Source organism: Xenopus laevis, chromosome 1L (assembly GCF_017654675.1).
Source record: "Xenopus laevis strain J_2021 chromosome 1L, Xenopus_laevis_v10.1, whole genome shotgun sequence".
Classification (NCBI taxonomy): domain Eukaryota; kingdom Metazoa; phylum Chordata; class Amphibia; order Anura; family Pipidae; genus Xenopus; species Xenopus laevis.
Window position 1 is genome coordinate 100,030,863 of NC_054371.1, and position 13,817 is coordinate 100,044,679.

General features: G+C 41.4%; 1 protein-coding gene across 1 annotated transcript in view; it reads left to right on the top strand.

Annotated features, from left to right (window-relative positions):
- Positions 1-13,817, top strand: part of tmprss9.L (transmembrane serine protease 9 L homeolog) — a 91,704-nt gene that overhangs the window by 74,687 nt on the left and 3,200 nt on the right. The window contains exon 19 of the mRNA XM_018253950.2: positions 2,143-2,279. Coding sequence (XP_018109439.1) covers positions 2,143-2,279 — 137 coding nt within the window. The remainder of the gene's footprint in view (positions 1-2,142; positions 2,280-13,817) is intronic.

The following is a 13,817-nucleotide window of genomic DNA, read 5'->3' on the forward strand; positions in this document are numbered from 1 at the left end:
GTTCCGCCGGAAATCAGGGAGATGGGATGCCTCCGTTAGCGGTAAAGTATTTGGTTGCGGCGGAGCAGTCTCAAGCAGCGGCCATCTTGGACTGCCCCAAAATGTAAGTTTTAACGTTTCATGTTCAAGTCTCTGGTGGTTCAGTTTGGCAGCTCTGTAATCCAGGTGCAGATTCTGAACTGTTACAATTTGCTGCAATAGTGGATACATTTCTCAGCAGCATCTGTTGAATATTAGCAACTATTGTATCAATTCTAACTGCCTTTAATGAAACTCAGGGATTATGCTCAGCAAGGTATCATTTAGAACAGTTTACAGATATGGTGACTCCCCTCCTAGTAGTGATGTGCGGGTCTAGCAAATCTTGACCCAAACCCGACCCTAACCCACTGCTCCTCTACCCACATCTGACCCTAATCTGGCGTGTTCCCCTCTTTATATACTTGCACCCGCAACGCTATACGAGAGGGGGCGGGTTCTGTCCAAGAATATAAATTGAGGCACGCAGAGGCAGAAGTGGGGCAGAAGAAGGCTGCTGTGTTTTAAAGTCAACTGTTACAATGGATAGATCAGCTGGTGACATTCCTTTAATGCTGCTGAGAATTGTGTTAATAACTGTAGCATATTGTAACAGTTTAGACCAGGCGTGGACTGGCAATCTGTGAGTTCGGGCCAATGCCGAGGGGCTTCTCTTTTTAAATTGTAAATGGGCTGCTGGGAATGCCGAAAAGCCAGCCCACACTTAAGCTCACTAATCTGTTGGAAAAAAAGGTGCATGTTCATATTGATCAGTGCAGAGCAGGATGCTATAGATGAGGTGGGGTGTCAGGTGGAAGAGCGTTGGTTTAGAATGACGCATAAAGGTTGGCTATGGAGTTTTCAGCTGAGCTAAAATACTTTTTTATTAAGAGCAGCAGTTTCCAGAAGCAAAGACTAGCAGGGCAAGTAATAATATCTCCTACATTTTCTTTAGCAAAACGTCTCCTCGATAAGGTTCATGTTTTTGCTTTTATGCCACTGCTGCTTATTCAGAAACTATTTGCTATGTTTGCTAGTTTTTCTTAAAACCAATAAATATGCACCTAGTGTAACTGATTGTTACCTAGTTCTAACATATCTGTATAAATGTTTTCCTGTTATGCTGAAGATTCATAGGCTTGTAGCCATAATTTGGTGATGAACAGCAAGCACATTCTAGCATGGGAAACAGTGTATATTTCATGCGTGTACTGCACTCAATATGCCATATGTTCATTTTAATAATGGAACATTGTGCATATAGCACTAAATGCCATGTATGTAGCATTTTCTCCACTGGTAGAAAAACATTAGCCTTATGTTGATTACCCAAATTGTATTTAGCTTGTGCCCCACTTCAACATGGGAAGATTGCATCTACAGTATCTGCTTATTTCTTGAAAGAAGGCAATCTCTGTATAATGTGGTATTGATGAAGTGCACTCTGGTGGACAGGGGTAGGCAAATTCTTTTGGCATAAAGGCCAAAAGGCTTAAGGATCTTGTTTTAGTGGTCCAATGCAAAATTGCATGGCCTATTGCTTAGGAGTACTTCTTCGTATCTTGCCAAACCCAATTAAAGGCACAATTAAAGGTCACATAGGTGATTTAGGGCTCTTGCGTTTTTTTTCGTTAAACATGTAAGTTTGAGCGAAAATAAACATTCGTTAATTGATTCCATTATGTTCTGCCTGGTTGTACTCATGAGCATTCGGAGTTGCATTTTACTGTATTTGAATTTTATTTTGTCTAGACGCATGTTGCATTTTTTGCGATTGACGCCCGTTCAGCTATCAATAGAACAGAGTTGTGTTTGGAATGAAGAAAAATACACTCATTTAAATAAATGCATGAATGCTGAAAATGCAAATTGGAGAGCGGATGAATAAAAAGCTCAGAAACCACAAATAATAAAAAATTAAAACCATTTGCAAATTGCATCAGAATATCACTCTAACTAAAATTTAACTCAAAGGTGAACAACCCCTTTAAAAGGCCTATTATGTATCAAAGCTGACAGCCAGCAGAATAGAAGTGGAGAACAATAGAACAGTGTTAATGTTAAAGCTGTAGTGTCAATATCACTAAATATGTATCACACTTATTGTGTCTGTGTGTCTTTCAGGTTCAATGTCAAGGCAGCTTCAAAAAGCCTCTGTCAGCATTGTTGGAGACCAGACCTGCAAAAAATTCTACCCTATTCAGATTAGTCCCAGAATGATGTGTGCTGGTTTTATGCAAGGTGGTGTGGACAGTTGTTCTGTAAGTACAGATTATTTTATATATGTATATATATATATATTTTATTTTAATTATTATTTATTTTATTTTTTATTATTTTTTATTTTTATTTCTAAAGTGTTTTGAAACTGCTAAACCATAGTAAAATAGTAAGTTAGGTTGGAAAAAAAAGACACACATCTATCATATTCAACCTTTTAAGTCTATATTTTAACCTGCTTAACTGCTAGTTGATACTGAGCAAGGCAAAGAACCCCATCTGAAGCCTCTCCAATTTGCCTCAGAGTGGGAAAAAAATCCTTCTTGACTCCTGTCCCTGTATCAACTTGTACTATGAGCTATCTTCCATAACCCTGTATTCCTTCAATTGCTTAAAAACCATCCAACTCGGGGGGCGCTGGTGAGCAGCGATCCAAGATGGCCGCACCTTAATCGCGCTCGTACCGATCGGGCACTAAAACCCTTGGAAAATCACAGATTTAAGCCACGATTGGGCAAGTCGGGAACGGCTAAATATCACGGAAGTAAGGGGGGTCTCGGATGGCAAATAGAAGACGCAGACGGGAAAAGAAAGGCCCACGTACCTCATCTCATTACACCACGAGGAGCGTTGTGTCACAGCCGATTAGCCCCTGATCCCCAGCCTCGGCTTCAATGGCCTCGCAGGCGGATTCCTGGCTTGAGAGCGACTCCCAACAGCTTGCGCTCTCAGCTTCATCACAAAGCCCTCTGGATGACTCGGCCTTACTCGACAAGTTTAAATCCATGCTCCAACAAGAACTGGCGGCCATGGCGACTACTATATCAGCGGACATTGCTAAACAGCTACATGACTTGGGGCAAAGAACCGACGTTCTAGAGCACAAAGTAGACTATATTACAACTGACTTAGATGCTCATGAGAACGACATTCAGGAGCTTCAAGGACAACTACAAGAGGTTTGGGACAAAATTGAGGATGCAGATAACAGATCAAGGCACAACAATTTCCGCATAAGAGGCATCCCAGAAACGGTAATGGATCTCCCTTCTGCCATAGACAATATTTTTACATCACTGGTCCCTAATCTACCTGCTGAACGGTTAGAATGCGACCGGATTCACCGTGCTTTGCGGCCCCTACGGGAAGGTGACCTGCCTAGAGACATCATATTACGTCTCCATTATCACCAGACGCAAGTAGCGATACTAAAGGCCGCACATCAGAAAGAACGTCTAGAACATCAGGGCACTCAATTCCAAATCTACTCAGACCTGGCTCCCATAACGCTTCAGAAGTGTAAAGCATTGACTCCAATAACTAAAACTCTCCAGTAAAAGTATCCTTTTCCTACAATGGCCAAAGTCACCAAATTGCCTCTCTACAGAGCTACTATCCCGCCTAGGCCTGTCACCACACGGACAGCCCAACAAAATCACCCAGATTCAACCTCGTTGAGTCAGCCCTATCTGGGAGAGAGCAATGGGTTCACCAAGGCGGAGAACATCACCTACTTGAGAATTTGGAAAGACTTCTCTGGAGTCATGATTATGCTTGGGACAGTAACCTGGACGGTTGGTGAGATGAAGCCATTGTCTTAGTTCTTTTTTTTTTTACATGTCTTGGTTGGGCTATGCATCATTCATACCCGTTTTACTAGGTACCCACCACTTTGTTTCCCTGAGACAACCTAAATAACTACCTCCCCACCCAAATCTTCAATGGATGCGACTGCTTTGTGATGTTGTGGTTGGTGGGAGAAGGTCTCTGGACAAAACAAGGTAGAACTTGTTTGCGATATGCTAACACATTTATCCTTGACAATGTAGCACCATTGAGTTAACAAGGGTGGAACATCAACCCCCAATACTCCCAATTATGCTTGCCCATCGTAGTTCACTTCCTTCCAGGGTTAGCCCCTCGGGTTTATCTTGTTGCCCCCCAATAGTTTTGTCCCACTTTCCCTAACTGGCTGTAGGGACTGAGGGGTGAAACTCACCAAACAGTGGACGGTTCCACTGACAGAATTTCCCAAATTATTTTGTTTTTTGCTTTACTATTTAGTTCTCATGTTCTCATATTATGTTAAGATGTTTTATTTCATTGAGAGGGTGGTTTTCAAATTCGACAAAAGTCAGTATAATCTGTGCAGCCTTTGTTGGCTGATTGCCTTATTTTATACATGTATGATATTTGGTCTTTACATTCACAATGGATTTGAAAATCCTATCCCATAATGTCCAAGGTTTTAACTCCCCGGGGGAAAAGAAGGAAAGCTTTTCAGTATTACAACTCCCTCCAAATAGATAAACTACTCCTCCAAGAAACCCACTTTTCAACAACCTCCTACCTCAAGTTCGTGACAAGAATTACACGATGGTCTATATGGCTAATAGCACTACAAAAACAAATCTATTTGAGGAAAGGTTTACACCTGTAGGTATTAGACACCTTTGAAGATCCGGAGGGCAGGTTTATAGCTTTGAAAAGTTCTATGGGTGAGATAAAAATGACCTTAGTCTCTTATTATGCCCCGAACTCGGGACAATTCTTGTTTTTTGAAAGGTTGGTGGGCTTTCTGTCACACTGGGGGGAAGGCCACTTAATCATTGGGGGGGATACTAATAGCATTCTAGATAGGTACTGGGATAGACAAACAATTTCAACACCTCCTGATCTCTACCACCCCCACATTTCAACAGAGGGTATGAAAATTATGCTCAGAAGGCTGGGTGGATGTTTGGAGAGAGCTCCACCCAGGGGTTAGGCAATTTACCCACTTTTCCTTGCCCCATAACCTATATACTAGGATAGATCATGTATGGTCTTCACAAAGTTTGTTATCGATGCCCCAGTCCTCCAGAATCTTGAACATATCTTGGTCGGATCACTCTCCCATACTGTATAAACTCACTCTGCTGCATATACCCAAAAGTCAGGCAAGGTGGCGAATGAACAAATCTCTTTTAAAAGTGCCAGACCTATACAAACGCTTAGAAACCTTCCTCAAAACATACTTTCAGGAAAACACATCTACCATTCCTTCTTCTGCTATGGTCTGGGAAGCCCACAAAGCTGTTATAAGGGGGCTACTGATCCAGTGGGGATCACAGCGGAAAAAGGCACAAAATTTAGAGATCACTACTCTGACCACACAATTAAATGATTTAATGGTACGTCAAATGGACAATCCCAATATAGACCTAAGAACTCAGATCAACCAAACTCGTACAAAGTTAGATCTAGTCCTCACACATAAGGCAGAGAAAGCTTGGAAATGGTCTCAACATAGTAACATAGTAAGTAAGGTTGAAAAAAGACACATGTCCATCCAGTTCAACCTTTTTTTTTTCCCAAAAAGTTTTTATTGTGAAAAGAAAGAAACATAGTTATGAGTACAAGTCATATAGGAAGATTTGGTAACCACAGAATCCGGTAGCTTCCAGAAAAAAACAAAAAGATTATACAATAGCATCAATTGGGAAGCATTACATTTCCAGATATAACCATGGATAAAAGTCAGGGAGCATTGCCACATAATAAACCCGTACATCATGACAATGTAAAAATTACTTCAGAAGAGTAAAGAAAAGAAAGAAAGAGAAGAAGAAAAAAAAGAGAAAAACAAACATAAGTGAAGAGAGATATCGGAGTAGATCACTACCTACTCCTCCAGATTTTAAAGATAACAGCCAAGGCTTTACCCATCGATTCCAATAAGAATAAGGACAGTGGGTTATCAAGTAACTCCCACAGATCCCAGGCCTTCCGTGATACCCCTATAAGTCAACCATGGCAACCAAATTTTATGATAGAGTTCAAGTTTGTTGTTTAAAATATACGTCAGCTTTTCCATTATCATTATGTTATCCACTTTGTGTTTTACTAGGTTGAAGTCTAATACTGATGAGCGCCACGCCCTGGCAATGACCTGTTTAGTAGCGCTAAAAATGACCATTGCCAATTTAAACTGAGACTTGGTTAGGGCCTCAATTGGCTTCTTTAATAAAGCCTCATATGGATTATTTGTATCGTACAGTTGAAAACATTGTCAATCATAGTATAGGTACGGGTCCATAATCTTTTGACTCTAGGACAGTCCCACCATATGTGACCCATTATACCTGACGCATTGCATCCACGAAAACAATTAGGCGATTGCCCCGGAAAGCACTTTGCTAGTCTGAATGGAACCATATACCATCTCAACAATATCTTATAAGAGGTCTCCTGAACATAGGCATTAATAGAGCATTTGGTAGGTTGCCCCAACATTTTTTTACCTCCAACATTTGTGGGTCTCCCAGCTCCTGGAGCCAATCATTAATAAATTTGAGTTGTAACACCGGCATAACGGCTATCAGGTCTCTATATATCGCCAAAACACTTTTAGGACCAAATGGTTTAGAGATACAGATTTGTTCAAAGGTTGTTAAAGAAACCCTATCTTTGTCATGGCCCTTTAATAACGAAGAAATATAGTGATGTATTTGTGCCAGACGAAGTAATTCTTCTGGGGGGATATCGAACCTGGCTATCAACTGAGCATGCGTTGGCAGAGATCCAGTTTTAGTTAGGTCCCAGATCCTCTTTATTCCCGCATTTTGCCACCACTCAAAACTATCTGCTTTCCCCGGGGGGAAGGCAGGATTGGAGATCCAACTCAGTAGTGGGGATAAAGGAGATTTAAGCATACACCACTTATTAGTTCGATCCCACAAACCGACTGCTTGCTTCAATATCTGGTTTGTTATTTTTGATCTAAGCGTCTTAGGCACCCATAGTAGGTTTGAAAAAGAACAATCAGTTAGCTCAGCCCCTTCCAATTGTACCCACAATGGGGGAGACAAAAGAGTTTGCCATTTGGCTATATGACTTAACTGGGCGGCAACAAAGTACTTCTTAAAGTCAGGGACCCCTAAACCCCCATTCGAGTTATGATGGGACATATATTTCCATGCTGTTCTGGGTTTGGTCCTATTCCAAATATAAAACAAATTTTGGTTAGTGAAAAATGGTTTGTGGGACCAGGGTATTGCTGACAAATAATATAAAATTCTAGGCAAAATGACCATTTTAATCGCCTGGATTCTGCCAGTCCAAGATACCAAAGGATCTTTCCAATTGTTGAGGGTATTCCTTATTTGTAGATAAGTTGATGCCCAAGTATTTGAGTGAGGAGGCCTCCCATGTAAAATCGAAATTCATCTTGAGTAATTTAATTTGCGCTAGGGGTAAGGTAATATTTAAGGCCCGGGATTTAGAGGAGTTAATGACCAATCCCGACAAATTACCAAAGGTCTCCAAGATCTGATAAACATTTGGCAGTGATGTTAGAGGTCTTGTGAGAGTCAATATTACGTCATCCGCATAAAGGGTGCATTTATATTCTAAACCCGAAACTGTCAGACCAGAAACATTAGGGTTTTGACAAAGAGCACAGGCCAGGGGTTCTATCGCCAACAGAAACAATAATGGGGAAAGGGGGCACCCCTGTCGTGTCCCCCGTTTCATCACAATAGGACATGATTCATACCCTAACATGCTAACCTTTGAAATCGGTTCGTTATAAAGGGCACTAATATATTGCAGAAAATGACGTGGAAACGTATACTTTTCCAGAATAAATAAAAGATAAGGCCAACTCACGGAATCAAATGCCTTATTAATATCCAATGAAAGAAGCATTGTGGGAGTGGCAGAGGAGGCAGCATGGCTGATTAAGTGTACCAGTTTACGTATATTATCTGCTGTTTGTCTTCCTCTGACAAATCCACACTGATCTAGATGTATTATACATGTAGAAAGGTGTTCATACGTGTTGCGAGAACCTTCGCCATCAACTTTATATCCACGTTTAACAACGATATAGGACGGAAATTCTCGCAACAGGTAGTGTCTCGACCCTGTTTGGGTATGACCACCAATCTAGCCTCCAGGGTTTCTGGTCTAAAAGTTCCACCTTTTGGGATTTCTAAGAACATCAGATTTAAGTGAGGAGCTAAAGTAGTTGCAAAAGTTTTATAATAAAGTGGGGAATACCCATCAGGGCCTGGAGTTTTGGAAGTTTTTAACTCCTTAATTGCCGCGAGAATTTCCTCTATCGAGATAGGTTGGGACATTAATTCTATCTGTTCAAGCTCTAAAGTCTGAATCTGAACCTGAGATAGCCATTTCTCAGCTTTAGAAAGAGAAAACTCACCAGATTGGGTATAAAGTTTTTGATAAAATGTGGCAAATTCTTTAAAAATTTTAAAAAATAACCTTTAATCTTTAGGGAAGTAAACGGGCTGGAATTGTAGTACTTATTGAGTTTACGAGCTAATGGATAATCAGCCTTGTTTCCTTTGGCATAAAACTTTTGTTTGGCCCACCGTAGGGCTTTATCCGCCTGATATGTCAACAGTAAGTTAAGTTCAGTTCTAATTTTTTGTACTTTTTGTTGTTGATCTCTAGTAGGGGTATTAAGCAGAATATTTTCTTGCTCAGCTAACTCCTTAGTTAAACTTTCTATCTTTCCCTGTCTCAATTTTTTCCTCCTGGCTCCAATCCGAATAAATACCCCTCTCTCATATCCCAGGGGACATGTCAGATTGGGCATAGTAGCAAAAAATTGCTTAAAGGAGAAGGAAAGGTTAAAACTAAGTAAGCCTTATCAGAAAGGTCCATCTAAATATACCAGTAAACCCCCAAAGTAATGCTGCTCTGAGTCCTCTGTCAAAAGAAACACAGCATTTCTTTCCTTCTATTGTGTACACATGGGCTTCTGTATCAGACTTCCTGCCTTCAGCTTAAACCTCATTGCCCTGGGCAAGAGCATGCTCAGTTTGCTCCTCTTCCCCACCCCCTCCCTTCTCTACTGTAATCTGAGCCCAGAGCAGGGAGAGACTCAGGCAGGAAGTGATGTCACACCATGTTAATACTGCAGCTCCTATCCTAAACAAACAGAGTTTCTAGAGCTTTTTACTCAGGTATGGTAAAACATTCTACAGAATAAATATAGCATTCTAGCTTGCACTATTGCAGCTAATCTATTGGCAATAAAATGCCTCCGTAGCTTTCCTTCTCCTTTAAATTCCTGGTCAAGTTGAGTGACCACCTCCTTGTCACCCAAAAGAGTATCATTTAGTCTCCATTTGAATTTCCCCTGTCCAGCAGTTAAATTAGTAAGTACAGTCAACACCGGGGAATGATCAGACCACGAGCAGGTCAATATTTTAGCTTTGTCAATAGAGGGGCCTAAATAACATGAAACCATGATCATATCTATCCTAGAGAAGGATTCATGCACATTAGAATAGAACGTGTATTCCCTAGTTAAGGGTTGTAACTCTCTCCAGGAATCCAGCAATAATAGATCCTCCATTAATGATTTTAAGTGAGCCGATACCCTGTTATTCCGTCCAGCAAATATCTGGGGGTCTCTTGCTCTATCCAGCGAATTATTCAGTACCCCATTAAAATCGCCAACAATCAAAATTTTCTCAACGGCATACTTAGCAATCTTAGAAAACACCTTCTGATAAAAAGGGACCTGACCATCATTGGGAGCATTAATTGAAACCAGTGTAACCTTATTATCGTCCAGTTGACCCAGCACTAGGATAAATCTACCGTTAGGATCTTCGATAACGTTATCTATCTGAAAATTCAACCTTCTTGAAAGACAAATAGCGACTCCCCCTTTTTTAACCTTACTGGACGCTAAAAAGACAGTAGGAAAATAGGGATTAAAGTATTTAGGATACGATGAGGTGGAGAAATGAGTTTCTTGGAGAAACAGAATATCAATTAATTGTCGGTAATATTTAAAAGCAATAGAGCGTTTGTTTGGGGAGTTGAAGCCCTTGACATTATGAGATAAACATCGAATTGACATAATGCTAAACAATAAAACTATTTCAATCAGTCCAATAACCACTCTGTTTCCCTCCGAGCATGGTAATATTGCTCCCTTTTGTACATCCCACTTACAATAATATAACCCTTGTCCGATGGATAGAAAGGCCTTTGCCTCGAAAAAATGACTCTTCACTGTGAACGTCAAAAAAACAAAAAAACAAAAACAGTTAACCTGGGCACGCATAAAAAGTGCCAAAAAACCAAGATGCCGAACAGAAACCCAATATTAAAGGGGAACTCTCTCGGTGTCTTGTACCTCGGGGAGCCATTCCTTCCGGCTGGAATGGTCAATGTAGCAGATTCCTTCAGTTCACATAAACATCGCCACCACAAAAAAACAAGTAACTTATCTCCTTCTGGATCGAACCGAGCTCCAGATCAGCAAAATCGGTCAAGGGATCTGAGTGACTGACTTGGAGACTGTACATCCGCCGAAGGTACCGTCGGGCCTGCCTCCATTAACCCCAATTTTTGCAGCACCTCTGAGCCTTCCTGTAACAAGGTGATAGCATAGGATTTGTTCTCATACATAAACGCTTCACCGGAAATGCCCAACGGTAGCGCACCTCATGTTGCAACAGGATTGTAGTGAGGGGTTTCAGGCCCTTGCGTTTAGCAATAGTAGAAGTAGCTAAATCTGCAAAAAGCTGAAATTTGTGACCTTGATAGGACAAGTCCTCTTTAGTGGGGGCTGCCCCCATAATCAGCTCTTTTGTAGCATAATAGTGCAGGTGAACAATTATATCCTTGGGAAGTTTACTTGCGGTTTTTGGGCCCAGAGCCCGATGTACTCTGTCCAATTCAAGGCATTCCAACGGCAACTCCGGAACCAAGCTTTGCAGGAGTATAGGGATCTCCATAGTATGGTCCGATATCGAATCCGGAAGGCCTCTGATCCGGACATTATTGCGTCTAGAACGGTTCTCAGAGTCCTCCGCCTTTTCCTGTAGAGCAGTTAACTTTGCCTGCAGGTCCTCAATAACTGTGTCGTGTTCATTGACACGGTGAATCAAGTCATCCGTCTTAGATTCAAGCGTATCAGTGCGATGGCCAATCTCTTTGATCTCCTCCATTACCTGCGTAGTGATAGACTTTGCCGTAGCTGCAAGCTATGATTGTAGAAGAGACTTAAACTTTCCCAACAACACTGCGTCCGGTGAGTAACCTTTGGCCTGGCTGTGAGAATCCAGAGATGTTTCACTGTGCAGCGAAGGTGAGGAGGGAGTTTCCTCCAAAGCCTCTCCAGGCTCTATGTCCTCCGCTATTTTGGATCTAGGCGTCTGGGTTCCCTTCTGCGAAAATAAGTTTTTCAGCGACTTCTGACCACCTGTCCGACGTCCACGAGAACCCTTGGACATTCCTATACAGTATCAGTCAGTACCGAAGTCGCGTGCGATGAAGTGGTGGTGTTATAATTTAAATCCACCCAGCCGGAATACGGAGCTCGCCTAAGTGCATGTGTACTCCTCGAGCTTGCGCATGCGCTCCCCTTTTTTTCTTTTTATTAACTACGTATCTGCCAGTTGATCCAGAGGAAGGCAAAAAAAAACCCATCTGAAGCCTCCCCAATTTGCCTCAGAGGGGGAAAAATTCCTTCCTGACTCCAAAATGGCAATCGGACTAGTCCCTGGATAAACTTGTACTATGTGCTATTTCCCATAACCCTGTATTCCCTCACTTGCTAAAAAGCTATCCAACCCCTTCTTAAAGCTATCTAATGTATCAGCCTGTACAACTGATTCCACATCTTCACAGCTCTCACTGTAAAAAAACCCCTTCCGAATATTTAGGTGGAACCTCTTTTCTTCTAATCAGAATGGGTGACCTTGTGGGTGACCTTGTGTCATGATCCCCTTATATATTTATACATAGTTATCATATCACCCCTTAAGCGCCTCTTCTCCAGCGTGAACATCCCCAATTTGGCCAGTCTTTTCTCGTAGCTAAGATTTTCAATACCTTTTACCAGCTTAGTTGCCCTTCTCTGTACCCTCTCTAATACAATAATGCCCTGTTTGAGTGATGGAGACCAAAACTGTACGGCATATTCTAGATGGGGCCTTAGAATATGCCGTACATATTCAACAAAGATTATACTATCATACCAACAAACCTAGTCACCTTTTTGCTAGACGACTCTGAAATCACATAGATTTTACCCCAATCACCAAAATTAAAACTAATGGGTTTACTACCAATGCGCTACAGAGTATTTTGAGAGAATTTTAAATTTTTTTATAAAAAACTATATCAAGCCACACTAACTCCCCCATCCCACATATTGGATTAATTTTTTCAAGATATCACACTACAACCCCTAACCCCCTCTCAACTTCAATCTTTAAATGCAGAGATAACAGAGGAGGAAATCCAGGCAGCTATTAAACTATTGAAACTTCCCAAATCACCTGGGCCGGGTGGCTTTCCGGCGTAATATTACAAGAAATTCTTCCACATCCTCACCCCACATCTAGCCACAATGTTCAACCAACTGCTTAAAGATGATAAGTTACCAACCCAAACTTTAATGGCTACAATTACTCCCATCCCTAAACCGGACGCAGACTCAACAGATTGCAAAAATGACCGCCCCATCTCTATTTTGAACCTAGATATCAAAATCATGGCCAAAGTCCTAGCCACCCGTCTTAGTAAAATCTTGCCATACCTAATTCACAGGGATCAAGTGGGTTTGTTAGAGGCAGACAGCCCATAGATGCTATACAAAGATTAATTCTATTGGTAGAGGGAGCCGAAAAAACCTCCACCTCTTCCATGCTCTTGAAGCTTGATATTAAAAAGGCTTTTGATTCTTTAGCTTAGCCATACCTTTATTTCACCCTACAAAAGTGGGGTATAGGTGACAATTTCTTGACATGGATCCACGCTTTGTATGACCACCCTATGGCGAAAGTGCATATTGGACCATATTCCTCTTCCCCATTTAGCATTGAGATGGGGTGCCCTCTCTCTCCTTTGCTCTTTAAACTTGTGCTCGAACCGCTGGCCATAGCTATTAGGAACAACCTAGATATTATGGGGTTCAAAGATAACACCCACCATCATAAGCTCAGCATGTTCGCAGATGATGTGACACTGTTTCTAACCTGCCCACTCTTATCGCTTTCTAACCTGTACAGTGTCTTAAACAAATTTGGTGATATCTCTGGTCTTACACTAAATCATGCCAAATCAGAGGCCTTGAATATAAATCTACCAAAAGACTTAACCAAACTATTAACCTTACATTTTTTGGGTGTTAAATTAACTAACTCATTCGACCAACTGTACGCAGGCAATTACCCTATTGTATACCGAAAGTTATGTAAACTTCTGGAGGACTGGGGGAAATATCACATATCATGGGTGGGGAGAGTGTCAGCAATTAAAATGGTCCTGTTACCAAAAATCCTTTATTTGTTCAGGGTATTACCTATCCCAATAGTAAGGTCAGACTTACGGAAACTGGAATCAAATATCTCAAAATTTTTGTGGAACAATAAAGCTCCTAGGGTACGGCTTAACACTATGCAAAGATCTACTTCGGAAGGAGGCCTAGGTCTTCCGAATCTCTGGAGGTACTACATAGCTGCACCTGCCTGCCATGCATACCCAAGGTAATGCCCCTTTGTGGCAATCCCTGGAGAATTGGTTTGTGCACCCTTTTTCAGCCGACG